This window comes from Salmo salar, chromosome 05, assembly GCF_965601325.2.
Source record: "Salmo salar chromosome 05, fSalSal1, whole genome shotgun sequence".
NCBI lineage: Eukaryota > Metazoa > Chordata > Actinopteri > Salmoniformes > Salmonidae > Salmo > Salmo salar.
In genome coordinates, this window is record NC_138295.1 from 36,111,680 (window position 1) to 36,127,040 (window position 15,361).

A 15,361-nucleotide genomic window follows, 5' to 3' on the forward strand; every position below is an offset into this window, starting at 1 on the left:
GATTTTCTCTTGATTGTTGGTGTGAGTGAGGGTAGAAGTGCAATTTGATTATGAAGATGGAAAAACTGAGGCTGTGGGACTCACACTGGTCTTGCCCAGCAAAATGGCCTCTTTCTTTCTGTAGCATCAGCGTCACATCATGCTGTGTGTTTTTACCCTTTTGAGGCATGTAATGAATGAATACTAATAGTGGCTGGAAATAATTAAAAGTCTGATCAATAACCATTTTATATCAGTTTAATAGTCAGACAGACAGTTATCTCAGTCTAGTAGTCAGACAGACAGACAGACAGACAGACAGACAGACAGTTATGTCAGTCTAGTAGTCAGACAGACAGACAGTTATCTCAGTCTAATAGTCAGACAGACAGACAGACAGACAGACAGACAGACAGACAGACAGACAGACAGACAGTTATCTCAGTCTAGCAGTCAGACAGACAGACAGTTATTTCAGTCTAGCAGTCAGACAGACAGTTATCTCAGTCTAGTAGTCAGACAGACAGACAGACATCTCAGTCTAGTAGTCAGACAGACAGACAGTTCTCAGTCTAGCAGTCAGACAGACAGTTATCTCAGTCTAGCAGTCAGACAGACAGTTATCTCAGTCTAGTAGTCAGACAGACAGACAGTTATTTCAGTCTAGTAGTCAGACAGACAGACAGACATCTCAGTCTAGTAGTCAGACAGACAGACAGTTATTTCAGTCTAGTAGTCAGACAGACAGACAGACATCTCAGTCTAGTAGTCAGACAGACAGACAGTTATCTCAGTCTAGTAGTCAGACAGACAGACAGACAGACAGACATCTCAGTCTAGTAGTCAGACAGACAGACAGTTCTCAGTCTAGTAGTCAGACAGACAGACAGTTCTCAGTCTAGCAGTCAGACAGACAGTTATCTCAGTCTAGTAGTCAGACAGACAGACATCTCAGTCTAGTAGTCAGACAGACAGACATCTCAGTCTAGTAGTCAGACAGACAGACAGACAGACAGACATCTCAGTCTAGTAGTCAGACAGACAGACAGACAGACAGACAGACATCTCAGTCTAGTAGTCAGACAGACAGACAGACAGACATCTCAGTCTAGTAGTCAGACAGACAGACAGACAGACATCTCAGTCTAGTAGTCAGACAGACAGACAGACAGACATCTCAGTCTAGTAGTCAGACAGACAGACAGACATCTCAGTCTAGTAGTCAGACAGACAGACAGACATCTCAGTCTAGTAGTCAGACAGACAGACAGACATCTCAGTCTAGTAGTCAGACAGACAGACAGTTATCTCAGTCTAGTAGTCAGACAGACAGACAGTTATCTCAGTCTAGTAGTCAGACAGACAGACAGTTATCTCAGTCTAGCAGTCAGACAGACAGTTATCTCAGTCTAGCAGTCAGACAGACAGTTATTTCAGTCTAGTAGTCAGACAGACAGTTATTTCAGTCTAGTAGTCAGACAGACAGACATCTCAGTCTAGTAGTCAGACAGACATCTCAGTCTAGTAGTCAGACAGACATCTCAGTCTAGTAGTCAGACAGACAGACAGACATCTCAGTCTAGTAGTCAGACAGACAGACAGACATCTCAGTCTAGTAGTCAGACAGACAGACAGACATCTCAGTCTAGTAGTCAGACAGACAGACAGACATCTCAGTCTAGTAGTCAGACAGACAGACAGACATCTCAGTCTAGTAGTCAGACAGACAGACAGACATCTCAGTCTAGTAGTCAGACAGACAGACAGACATCTCAGTCTAGTAGTCAGACAGACAGACAGACATCTCAGTCTAGTAGTCAGACAGACAGACAGACATCTCAGTCTAGTAGTCAGACAGACAGACAGACATCTCAGTCTAGTAGACAGACAGACAGTTATCTCAGTCTAGTAGTCAGACAGACAGACATCTCAGTCTAGTAGTCAGACAGACAGACAGACATCTCAGTCTAGTAGTCAGACAGACAGACAGACATCTCAGTCTAGTAGTCAGACAGACAGACAGACAGACAGACATCTCAGTCTAGTAGTCAGACAGACAGACAGACAGACATCTCAGTCTAGTAGTCAGACAGACAGACAGACATCTCAGTCTAGTAGTCAGACAGACAGACATCTCAGTCTAGTAGTCAGACAGACAGACAGACATCTCAGTCTAGTAGTCAGACAGACAGACAGACATCTCAGTCTAGTAGTCAGACAGACAGACAGACATCTCAGTCTAGTAGTCAGACAGACAGACAGTTCTCAGTCTAGCAGTCAGACAGACAGACAGTTATCTCAGTCTAGCAGTCAGACAGACAGTTATCTCAGTCTAGTAGTCAGACAGACAGACAGTTATTTCAGTCTAGTAGTCAGACAGACAGACAGACATCTCAGTCTAGTAGTCAGACAGACAGACAGACAGTTATCTCAGTCTAGTAGTCAGACAGACAGACAGTTATCTCAGTCTAGTAGTCAGACAGACAGACAGTTATCTCAGTCTAGCAGTCAGACAGACAGTTATTTCAGTCTAGTAGTCAGACAGACAGACATCTCAGTCTAGTAGTCAGACAGACAGACAGACATCTCAGTCTAGTAGTCAGACAGACAGACAGACATCTCAGTCTAGTAGTCAGACAGACAGACATCTCAGTCTAGTAGTCAGACAGACAGACAGACAGACATCTCAGTCTAGTAGTCAGACAGACAGACAGACATCTCAGTCTAGTAGTCAGACAGACAGACAGACATCTCAGTCTAGTAGTCAGACAGACAGACAGACATCTCAGTCTAGTAGTCAGACAGACAGACAGACATCTCAGTCTAGTAGTCAGACAGACAGACAGACATCTCAGTCTAGTAGTCAGACAGACAGACAGACATCTCAGTCTAGTAGTCAGACAGACAGACAGACATCTCAGTCTAGTAGTCAGACAGACAGTTATCTCAGTCTAGTAGTCAGACAGACAGACATCTCAGTCTAGTAGTCAGACAGACAGACAGACATCTCAGTCTAGTAGTCAGACAGACAGACAGACATCTCAGTCTAGTAGTCAGACAGACAGACAGACAGACATCTCAGTCTAGTAGTCAGACAGACAGACAGACAGACATCTCAGTCTAGTAGTCAGACAGACAGACAGACATCTCAGTCTAGTAGTCAGACAGACAGACATCTCAGTCTAGTAGTCAGACAGACAGACAGACATCTCAGTCTAGTAGTCAGACAGACAGACAGACATCTCAGTCTAGTAGTCAGACAGACAGACAGTTCTCAGTCTAGCAGTCAGACAGACAGACAGTTATCTCAGTCTAGCAGTCAGACAGACAGTTATCTCAGTCTAGTAGTCAGACAGACAGACAGTTATTTCAGTCTAGTAGTCAGACAGACAGACAGACATCTCAGTCTAGTAGTCAGACAGACAGACAGACAGACAGTTATCTCAGTCTAGTAGTCAGACAGACAGACAGTTATCTCAGTCTAGTAGTCAGACAGACAGACAGTTATCTCAGTCTAGCAGTCAGACAGACAGTTATTTCAGTCTAGTAGTCAGACAGACAGACATCTCAGTCTAGTAGTCAGACAGACAGACAGACATCTCAGTCTAGTAGTCAGACAGACAGACAGACATCTCAGTCTAGTAGTCAGACAGACAGACAGACATCTCAGTCTAGTAGTCAGACAGACAGACAGACATCTCAGTCTAGTAGTCAGACAGACAGACAGACATCTCAGTCTAGTAGTCAGACAGACAGACATCTCAGTCTAGTAGTCAGACAGACAGACAGACATCTCAGTCTAGTAGTCAGACAGACAGACAGACATCTCAGTCTAGTAGTCAGACAGACAGACAGACATCTCAGTCTAGTAGTCAGACAGACAGACAGACAGACATCTGTCTAGTAGTCAGACAGACAGACAGACATCTTAGTCTAGTAGTCAGACAGACAGACAGACATCTCAGTCTAGTAGTCAGACAGACAGACAGACAGTTATCTCAGTCTAGTAGTCAGACAGACAGACAGACAGTTATCTCAGTCTAGTAGTCAGACAGACAGACAGTTATCTCAGTCTAGTAGTCAGACAGACAGACAGTTATCTCAGTCTAATAGTCAGATAGACAGACAGACAGACAGACAGTTATCTCAGTCTAGCAGACAGACAGTTATCTCAGTCTAGCAGTCAGACAGACAGTTATCTCAGTCTAGTAGTCAGACAGACAGACAGTTATCTCAGTCTAGTAGTCAGACAGACAGACAGACATCTCAGTCTAGTAGTCAGACAGACAGACAGTTCTCAGTCTAGCAGTCAGACAGACAGACAGTTATCTCAGTCTAGCAGTCAGACAGACAGTTATCTCAGTCTAGTAGTCAGACAGACAGACAGTTATTTCAGTCTAGTAGTCAGACAGACAGACAGACATCTCAGTCTAGTAGTCAGACAGACAGACAGTTATCTCAGTCTAGTAGTCAGACAGACAGACAGTTATCTCAGTCTAGCAGTCAGACAGACAGTTATCTCAGTCTAGCAGTCAGACAGACAGTTATTTCAGTCTAGTAGTCAGACAGACAGTTATTTCAGTCTAGTAGTCAGACAGACAGACATCTCAGTCTAGTAGTCAGACAGACAGACAGACATCTCAGTCTAGTAGTCAGACAGACAGACAGACATCTCAGTCTAGTAGTCAGACAGACATCTCAGTCTAGTAGTCAGACAGACATCTCAGTCTAGTAGTCAGACAGACAGACAGACATCTCAGTCTAGTAGTCAGACAGACAGACAGACATCTCAGTCTAGTAGTAAGACAGACAGACATCTCAGTCTAGTAGTCAGACAGACAGACAGACATCTCAGTCTAGTAGTCAGACAGACAGACAGACATCTCAGTCTAGTAGTCAGACAGACAGACAGACATCTCAGTCTAGTAGTCAGACAGACAGACAGACATCTCAGTCTAGTAGTCAGACAGACAGACAGACATCTCAGTCTAGTAGTCAGACAGACAGACAGACAGACATCTCAGTCTAGTAGTCAGACAGACAGACAGACATCTCAGTCTAGTAGTCAGACAGACAGACAGACATCTCAGTCTAGTAGACAGACAGACAGTTATCTCAGTCTAGTAGTCAGACAGACAGACATCTCAGTCTAGTAGTCAGACAGACAGACAGACATCTCAGTCTAGTAGTCAGACAGACAGACAGACATCTCAGTCTAGTAGTCAGACAGACAGACAGACAGTTATCTCAGTCTAGTAGTCAGACAGACAGACAGACAGTTATCTCAGTCTAGTAGTCAGACAGACAGACAGACAGACAGTTATCTCAGTCTAGTAGTCAGACAGACAGACAGTTATCTCAGTCTAGTAGTCAGACAGACAGACAGTTATCTCAGTCTAGTAGTCAGACAGACAGACAGTTATCTCAGTCTAGCAGTCAGACAGACAGTTATCTCAGTCTAGCAGTCAGACAGACAGACAGTTATCACAGTCTAGTAGTCAGACAGACAGACAGACATCTCAGTCTAGTAGTCAGACAGACAGACAGAAATCTCAGTCTAGCAGTCAGACAGACAGACAGTTATCACAGTCTAGTAGTCAGACAGACAGACATCTCAGTCTAGTAGACAGACAGACATCTCAGTCTAGTAGTCAGACAGACAGACAGATATCTCAGTCTAGTAGTCAGACAGACAGACAGTTATCTCAGTCTAGCAGTCAGACAGACAGTTATCACAGTCTAGCAGTCAGACAGACAGTTATCACAGTCTAGCAGTCAGACAGACAGTTATCACAGTCTAGTAGTCAGACAGTCCCAGAAAGTTTTTAGATATTTCAGCACCATGCGTTCCCTATAATTAGTCTCCATTAACGTCTAAGACTGTTGACGTTTTTTCCCTCTCCTGTGAGACAAAACACCCCATAATTACTCTGCCAGACTCTGAACCTACACCAATGCTGTTGATCACCAGACTAAGACTTCTGCAAATGTGCTACGCAAAAGGTGAGGGGGCATATGGAAATAGCCAGTATTAGATCTTCCTATTTCCTGTGTGCTTTAAGTGAGATGGAAGGCCTAGATGCTACAGTACAGTGGTTTAATGAGGAAGGAGACTGGCATACAGTTCAGACAGTACTGAATTAATGTTGGATGTTGGATGGACTTCACAGCCCTTTCTTTCGCTGTTTGCTGTTTTTATGTTTCATTATCTTTATTTCTGAAATAACAAACCGGCACTGTGGACAAATACAAACAAGCACCAAGTTGATGCTTGTTTGCATTAAATTCTGAATACCAAGTACATTTATTCAGAATTGAGATGCATTGTGGTTCTTTAATGAAGTAGCTCAATAGATGGAAGGCTCTGGGGTGGACCGTGAGCTAATCCTCTGGGTAGTAGTTACGTAGTCCCCACGGTGGAGCTCAGAACTGCTCTCCTGCATTGTCGTTAGTCCCCATGGTGGAGCTCAGAGTTGCTCTTTTTCTTTGTCACTAGTCCCCACGGTGTCGCTCAGAGCTGCTCCTCTAGATCGGAGTCAATACCCTGGGGGTCAGGTAATGCCAGGGCCTTCTCCCAGTCCCAGTCGCCCTGGTCCCTGTCTTTATCTGCTGCTGCAGTTAGTCCTCCAGACCTGCAGAGAGCTCTGAGGTTGTGAGCCCAGCCTTGTGGCGCAGCCTTTCACACACAACTAGGATCCAGCTCTTCTCCTCAGAGCCTTAAGGAAGGGTCTCTTATCCTGTAATACCCCTTTTCCCACCCCCGGCATACGATCACACTCTCACAAACAAATGCTCACGTGGACAGTCTCCATGGCAACGCTGGTTATCGCCCTGACGGTGTTGGCCTAGTCTAGTGTGCTACGGCATGGGATGCTGTAGCTGTTTACCAGCAGCACCGCCACCAGCACACGTACTGTCTGCACTCAGAGGCCTGCAGCAAAGCAGAGTGGAACTGCCTCATTTGTTACAATATGTCAATAAGAGGTTATGTCATATTGGACTTCATCCATGGTAGGTCCTTTCTTTGACACAGAATTATACAAATGAAGCTGTTAAGCTGAGCTCAGTATTTAAACATGTAATGATTTAGATCAGTGGTTCCCAAGTTCGGTCCTCAAGTACTCCCAACCGTAGCCCCGGACAAACACACCTCATTTAACTCATCAAGGGCTTGGCGTTGAGTCAGGCTGCTTGTCTGGGGCTACAATAAAAAAAAATGTGTACTGTTGGGGTTACTCCAGGACTGGAGTTGGGAAACAATGATTTAGACAACGTTCCAAAAATGACTTTTAAAGAATGTCAGTGTACTCACTCAGGATGCTACTAGTCTTATGTTTTAAGCTTTGTCCTCTATCAGAAAATACTTATAAAGGGATTATACCTTACACTACAATCAATGCATGTGCCCCAAGTCCTGCCTCCTCTCACTCCCAAATTAGAAACTCATTAACTCTGATTAATCTTGATGGACTGGGGCGATTAATAAAAGGACGACGCACTAATTGTTTGGCCATATCTACAGAGAGACTGGTATGTATGCATGGTCCTCAACCAACTGGGAGATGTGCACATCCCACATCTCCCAATCTCCGGGTGCTCGGCAGCACTGCACCCTAGTGGCTAGAATATGTAACATCACCCTGTATGTGAGGGATCAGTGGTGATGTCATTGTGTACTGGCAGAGTGACGGTGGCAGGCTGTGTGGTGCTGTCTGATGTAACTGTGTTCACAGTTTTAGAAGCACACGGCGCCGGGATCAGCAAGCGTCATCTGAGTGCCTTTGTATGACAGCAGGCGGCACAATAGTACCCTGGCCTGCAGAGTCACACACTTCACACCCATCCCTTATACTAAACATACACAACACCAATAGTCCGGCAGTCCAATACATCATGTTCAGCATAACTGGCTCTCTCCACAGATCTATATTGCTGGTTGTACTCACAACTTGGCTTTGTACTGGTTTGCCTTTTATGGCACTGCTAGTATTGATGCAAATACTGACTTGTCTGTTGCCCTAATAGCTACTGTTATTGCCTGTGTGTGTACTGGGCTTTAGGTTGTCCATGTAGACTCTCTTCCCACTCCCATGAGGCTGTGGCTGGGAGTGTAGTTAGTAGAACAGTGAAGGTGCCCCTGGCCCAGTGGAGCTGCGAGGAGGCCACAGTAGACTGGCATTCTGGGGCACCACAGTAATTAATGGACCCTTGGCAGGCTGGCACACTGCAGCAAACACAAACCTGGTTTGCTAGCACATACAGACGCACACACGCATACAAACACACACACACAGACACACACACATGCGTCAGCCCTGGTAGGCTGGGTGACCATCTCTCTTTCTCCTCTATTTCTTGACGCTCGCCTCTCAAGTTGAAACCTGTTGCAATTTTCATATTATTACCACTCCATATGATTACAGCAGCAGCCAGTTGACTTAACTTTGGTTGTACCGTGTTTGTACCGTGTCCGTAAAATGTATATAGTAGGTGTAGACACCTTTTCTGCAGTCAAATGACTAAATCGCCCTGTAGTGGCCTCAAGGATGAGATGTTATTCATATTTTTCATAATTTCATAATTAATAAACATTCATTCTTTTTTTTTTACACAGAACATCCTGTGTTTCTATGTCAATCAGTTTAGTTATATTTCAGTCTTCTGTGATGGATATAAAGTGTAATATTGGGATGCAAACTCAAAATATCTGACATGGTACAGGTGTCTTCTTTTTAAAGGTTTTATTTTATATGTACAGTCGTGGCCAAAGGTTTTGAGAATGACACAAATATACATTTTCACAACGTCTGCTGCCTCAGTGTCTTTAGATATTTTTGTCAGATGTTACTATGGAATACTGAAGTATAATTACAAGCATTTCATAAGTGTCAAAAACTGTTATTGACAATTACATGAAGTTGATGCAAAGAGTCAATATTTGCAGTGTTGACCCTTCTTTTTCAAGACCTCTGCAATCCGCCATGGCATGCTGTCAATGAACTTCTGGGCCACATCCTGACTGATGGCAACCCATTCTTGCATAATCAATGCTTGGAGTTTGTCTGAATTTGTGGGTTTTTGTTTGTCCACCCGCGTCTTGAGGATTGACCACAAGTTCTCAATGGGATTAAGGTCTGGGGAGTTTCCTGGCCATGGACCCAAAATATCAATGTTTTGTTCCCCGAGCCACTTAGTTATCACTTTTGCCTTATGGCAAGGTGCTCCATCATGCTGGAAAAGGCATTGTTCGTTACCAAACTGTTCCTGGATGGTTGGGAGAAGTTGCTCTCGGAGGATGTGTTGGTACCATTCATTACTCATGGCTGTGTTCTTAGGCAAAATTGTGAGTGAGCCCACTCCCTTGTCTGAGAAGCAACCCCACACATGAATGGTCTCAGGATGCTTTACTGTTGGCATGACACAGGACTGATGGTAGCGCTCACCTTGTCTTCTCCGGACAAGCTTTTTTCCCGGATGCCCCAAACAATCGGAAAGGGGATTCATCAGAGAAAATGACTTTACCCCAGTCCTCAGCAGTCCAATCCCTGTACCTTTTGCAGAATATCAGTCTGTCCCTGATGTTTTTCCTGGAGAGAAGTGGCTTCTTTGCTGCCCTTCTTGACACCAGGCCATCCTCCAAAAGTCTTCGCCTCACTGTGCGTGCAGATACACTCACGCCTGCCTGCTGCCATTCCTGAGCAAGCTCTGTACTGGTGGTGCCCCGATCCCGCAGCTGAATCAACTTTAGGAGACGGTCCTGGCGCTTGCTGGATTTTCTTGGGCGCCCTGAATCCTTATTCACAACAATTGAACCGCTCTCCTTGAAGTTCTTGATGATCCGATAAATTGTTGATTTAGGTGCAATCTTACTGGCAGCAATATCCTTGCCTGTGAAGCCCTTTTTGTGCAAAGCAACGATGCAGGTAACCATGGTTGACAGAGGAAGAACAATGATTCCAAGCACCACCCTCCTTTTGAAGCTTCTAGTCTGTTATTTCAACTCAATCAGCATGACAGGATGATCTCCGGCCTTGTCCTCGTCAACACTCACACCTGTGTTAACGAGAGAATCACTGACATGTCAGCTGGTCCTTTTGTGGCAGGGCTGAAATGCAGTGGAAATGTTTTTGGGGGATTCAGTTCATTTGCATGGCAAAGAGGGACTTTGCAATTAATTGCAATTCATCTGATCACTCTTCATAACATTCTGGAGTATATGCAAAATGCCATCATACAAACTGAGGCAGCAGACTTTGTGAAAATTAATATTTGTGTCATTCTCAAAACCTTTGGCCACGACTGTGTGTGTATATATATATATATATATATATATATATATATATATATATATATATATATATATATATACACTAGTGATCAAAAGTTTGGGGTCACTTAAGAAATTTCCTTGATTTTGAAAGAAAAGAGCATTTTATGTCCATTAAAATAACATCAAATAGATCAGAAATACAGTGTAGACATTGTTAATGTTCTAAATGACTATTGTAGCTGGGAACGGCAGATTTTGTATGGAATATCTACATAGGCGTACAGAGGCTCATTATCAGCAACCATTACTATTGTGTTCCAATGGCACGTTGTGTTAGCTAATCCAAGTTTATAATTTTAAAAGGCTAATTGATCATTAGAAAACCCTTTTGCAATTATTTTAGTACAGCTGAAAACTGTTCTGCTGATTAAAGAAGCAATAAAACTGGCCTTCTTTAGACTAGTTGAGTATCTGGAGCATCAGCATTTGTGGGTTGCGATTTACAGGCTCAAAATGTCCAGAAACAAAGAACTTTCTTCTGAAACTCATCAGTCTATTCTTGTTCTGAGAAATGAAGGCTATTCCATATGAGAAATTGACAAGAAACTGAAGATCTCGTACAACACTGTGTACTACTCCCTTCACAGAACAGCTCAAACTGGCTCTAACCAGAATAGAAAGAGGAGTGGGAGGCCCCAGTGCACAACTGATCAAGAGGACAAGTACATTGTGTCTAGTTTGAGAAACAGACACCTCACAAGTTCTCAAATGGCAGCTTCATTAAATAGTACCCGCAAAACACCGGTCTCAACATCAACAGTGAAGAGGCGACTCCGGGATGCTGGCCTTCTAGGCAGAGTTCCTCTGTCCAGTGTCTGTGTTCTTTTGCCCATCTTAATCTTTTCTTTTTATTGGCCAGTCTGAGATATGTCCTTGTTGTGGGCCACTTATCCTATGGCATGGGACAAAACACATGGTTTTATGGAGATTGATACACATACATACATACATACATACATACATACATACATACATACATACATACATACATACATACATACATACATACATACATACATACAGTACTGTCTAAGTTACAAGTCTTAAGTATACTAGTTAATATATGTAGAAATTGTAGGCCTACTTTGAGAGGTCATACTATTTATTACAGACTTTCAGTAAGTCTGGTTTTTCAAGCGCAGGTTATTGGCAACTTCGATGGCAAGCCTGCAACAACAATGTAAGGCTGGTCACTTGCCCCATCTAGTGTTCAACACTGTGTAGGATCTGCCTCTGCTTCTGCCTCAAGGTATCTACCTACAGTCCTCAAACTCCACTCTGGACCTCAAAGCCAGTTCCACTGCTATTTTTCATTGTTCCGCTCTAATCAGGGACTGATTTAGACCTGGGACACCAGGTGGGTGCAATTCATTATCAGGTTGAACAGAAAACCAGCAGGCTCCAAACCTCGTAGTCTAAGTTGAATACTCCTGTCCTACAGTATACAAGAGAATCACATTCACCACAGTTTAGGGGTTCAATATATTAGCCATTGCAATGATTGGCGCTTGTCTTAGAGAGTTTGATCAACAATGACCTAATTTTCTTCTATACTTTATGTACATTAAGTAAGTTTATCCTCTATCTGTCATTTCTCATTAAACATGGAAGATGGTCGTTTAATGTAAGAACGTTTGAATCATGTCTCAAGTTGGCCTGATTCAATTATCTTCTGTGTTTGATTGCCCTTTATCTATGGCAGTGTATGTGATAAAGCAGCCATGTGCAATGTGGAAAGCCAATTTCAATACCACTGTACCAGTTTGTTAAAAATCTCTCTTAAGTGTCTAGAACAACAGAGCTTCCATGTAAAAAAATAAAACTCTCCTAATGCGTATTGTCATCATTGATGTACGTCGATGCATTTCAGTGGAAAGTGGACAGGGCCTGTATAACCGTTTTACCCGGCACATTAAAGGATCGTTTTACATCCATGTTGCTGTAATATGAGAGGAAACTATTCTCTGCTCTAGGCAGGAAGTACATTCTCTACGAGCAATTTCGATCCCTTTTCATCATTTTCGACTCAGAGAGCCTGCAGCAGTTTAGTGTCAACACTCCAAACCAACAAGACCTCCAAATGCATCTTTAATGAGTATTTTAGACAGTCATAATGGCATGTCACTAATGCCCGTCCGTTAATGATGATCTTCTACATCTTCTGCTGGCCCCGCCTTGACGCTTTCTCCGTCTACGCCTTTGACAGTTCTATGAATTATCTGGTTTAAACTTTTGTAGCATCTCCTTGCTTTCATTCCAAAATCTAACGGCTATTGTTCGTATTGAGGACACTTTCCTTGGCTTCAGTTATGCATAGAAGCAAGACTTTTCCCTTGAGGAAATCTGCATCGGGTAGGCTGCGCTTTTCCTTTCCAAGTGTTTCTGCACATTTTCTTCAGTTTGTTTGACTTCTAGGGACATAGCCTACTTTCTGATGTGCTTGATGTGGAATATGCCTCATATCGCGATTATAAGAATATCCTATTTACTTTGTGTTTTGCTGCATGATCTGCGGCGGAACATGGATGTTATTGAGAGAGGCGCACACCCTGGCGCTGGAGCTGTCCATGGTGTTGAAGGAAGATGACCTCGGCGATAGAAGTGCTGTAGAACTTTATCATATAGAACTTGTCTGAGGTCAAGCGCTTATTATATTTAGTTGATGTGTAGCCTAGGATGTATAATAGCATACTTGCTGAAATTGATGGATAGAATTCAAAATGTTACTTTTTGGTGCATATCAATGGTAGTAAATATATCGGTAATGTTTTTTTTAAACGATGTTGAAAGATGATGTATTTTGATCACACTGGTTAATGTTAATGGTAGTTCAAGTTTGAAAATGTAGCCTATAACCTACAGTAGCTTTTTCTGTTAAATATGTCGGCTATCGGCATACTCTGGAGCCTTGAGTGTTTTCAGAAACCTGCTTTTATTATTGTCTATTTCCTCTATGATTGTATACATGCCTAATTGAGATGATTGGATAATAGTCTATTTCTTTGTAATCGAAGTAACAGTTTCGTCCTCATTTTTATTTTTTAAATATGGTCTTTGGCGTCCGTGTGTGGCAGTGGATGCAGTAGAGCCTAATGTACAACGCTATTGATCTGTGAATCATATCAGATGTAAAGTTTGTGTACGGCAGCTTCGGATCTGGGCTGTAGGTGGCGCCCATGTGGAGGCTTTGATTCCGATGTGATGCACAGAGAGGAAACAGAGGGAGGGGAGGCTGAGGAGAAGTAGACTACTGCTGCTTCTGCAGGGAGTTGTTGACAGTAGCCTTGTCAGTGAGGGGGGTGCTGTCTCACTACAGACGTTTGATCTTGCAGTTGATGCAACAACAGGACATGACTCCTGTCCTGTCATAGCCTACTGTCTTGTCGTGAGAGAGTTTGTTCGATCGCTTGTCATCCAAAATGGTAGCCTATCAGTTTCACAGAGTTGCGAGCTATGGATGATTTTACATAGGCAAGTAAAATGTAGGTGACTGTATTCAGTTGCTCTCATGTTTATCCTCAACATCGTTATCATCCTCATATTTTTCATTGTAAATAACCTATTTGGCCAGATAAACAGAAGTTGAAGTACCCCTCAGTGCAAGGCAAACTGGCAAAGGCCACACTGCCATGGCAACGCGTTGGTGAAAAATGTGGGGGTGCGAGCTTCCTGCTGTTGCCAAATGCTCATCTTCTCGCCCTGCTCTAGGGACAGACAGACAGGATGTGGAATATTGTTGATGGATCAGTCTCTGCTCGAGTCCAATTTATTCCATCACCCAGTGTTGTTGTTTTCTGCCAGTGGCTGCATCCAGGGTTTTCTTCACCTGACCAAGTGTGTTTGAGGCAGAGTTATAGCCCAATCCATCTCCAACTTTGTCAGGGCTTTGCCCACACTCCGAGTCATTGGTCACTGCGTCTCACACTTGAGCACCATGGTCACGTTTGTTTGGGTCTCTTCCACACAGCCCTGCCTGACTAGTGGAGCAGGTGGTGGTAGGCAAAATCTCAAGGCACTAAAGTCAGTGTTGTTGTCCAAGGTACTGTGGAGTTTGCGCTTGCAGGTCCCGTTCTTATCTCATACACATAGTTTAAAGTGCTATAATTATTGCAGGAACCATTGTTAATTGCACAGTTACTGACCACAATGACTGACCACAACCACACAACTACTGACCACATAGCTACTGACCACAACTATTGACCACAACCACCCAACTACTAACCACAACTACTGACCATAACTGACCTAAACTACTGACCACCACCACTGACCACAACCACACAACTACTAACCACACAACTACTGACCACATAGCTACTGACCACAACTATTGACCACAACCACACAATTACTAACCACAACTACTGACCATAACTGACCTAAACTACTGACCACCACCACTGACCACCACCACTGACCACCACCACTAACCACATCTACTGACCACAACTACTGACCATAACCACTGACCACAAACACACAACTACTAACCACACAACTGCTAACCACAACTACTGACCACAACTACTGGCCACAACTACTGACCGCAACCACAACTACTGACCACAACTACTGACCACAACTACTGACCATAACACACAACTACTGACCATAACCACAACTACTGACCACAACCTACTGAACCAAACAACTACTGACCGCAACCACTCAACTACTGAACCACACAACTACTGACCACACAACTGCTGAATCACACAGCTACTGAACCACACAACTACTGTCCACACAACTACTGAACACAACCACAACACTACTGACCACAACCACACAACTACTGACCACACAACTACTGAACCACAACCTACTGAACCAAACAAATACTGACCACAACCACTCAACTACTGACCACAACTACTGTCCACACAACTACTGAACACAACCACAAAACTACTGACCACAACCACACAACTACTGACTACACAACTACTGAACCACAACCACACAGCTACTGACCACAACTACTAAAGCACACAACTACTGACTACACAACTACTGACTACACAACTACTGAACCACAACGACACAACT

The 15,361-nt window shown here is 43.5% G+C and overlaps 1 protein-coding gene across 4 annotated transcripts in view; it reads left to right on the plus strand.

Moving 5' to 3' along the window:
• LOC100194849 (fibroblast growth factor 13) overlaps positions 1–15,361 on the plus strand; it is a 193,556-nt gene that overhangs the window by 130,095 nt on the left and 48,100 nt on the right. The window contains exon 1 of one of the 4 annotated variants that reach the window (XM_014199404.3): positions 12,287–12,661. Coding sequence (XP_014054879.1) covers positions 12,619–12,661 — 43 coding nt within the window. The 5' untranslated portion in view covers positions 12,287–12,618. 4 annotated transcript variants of the gene reach the window in all.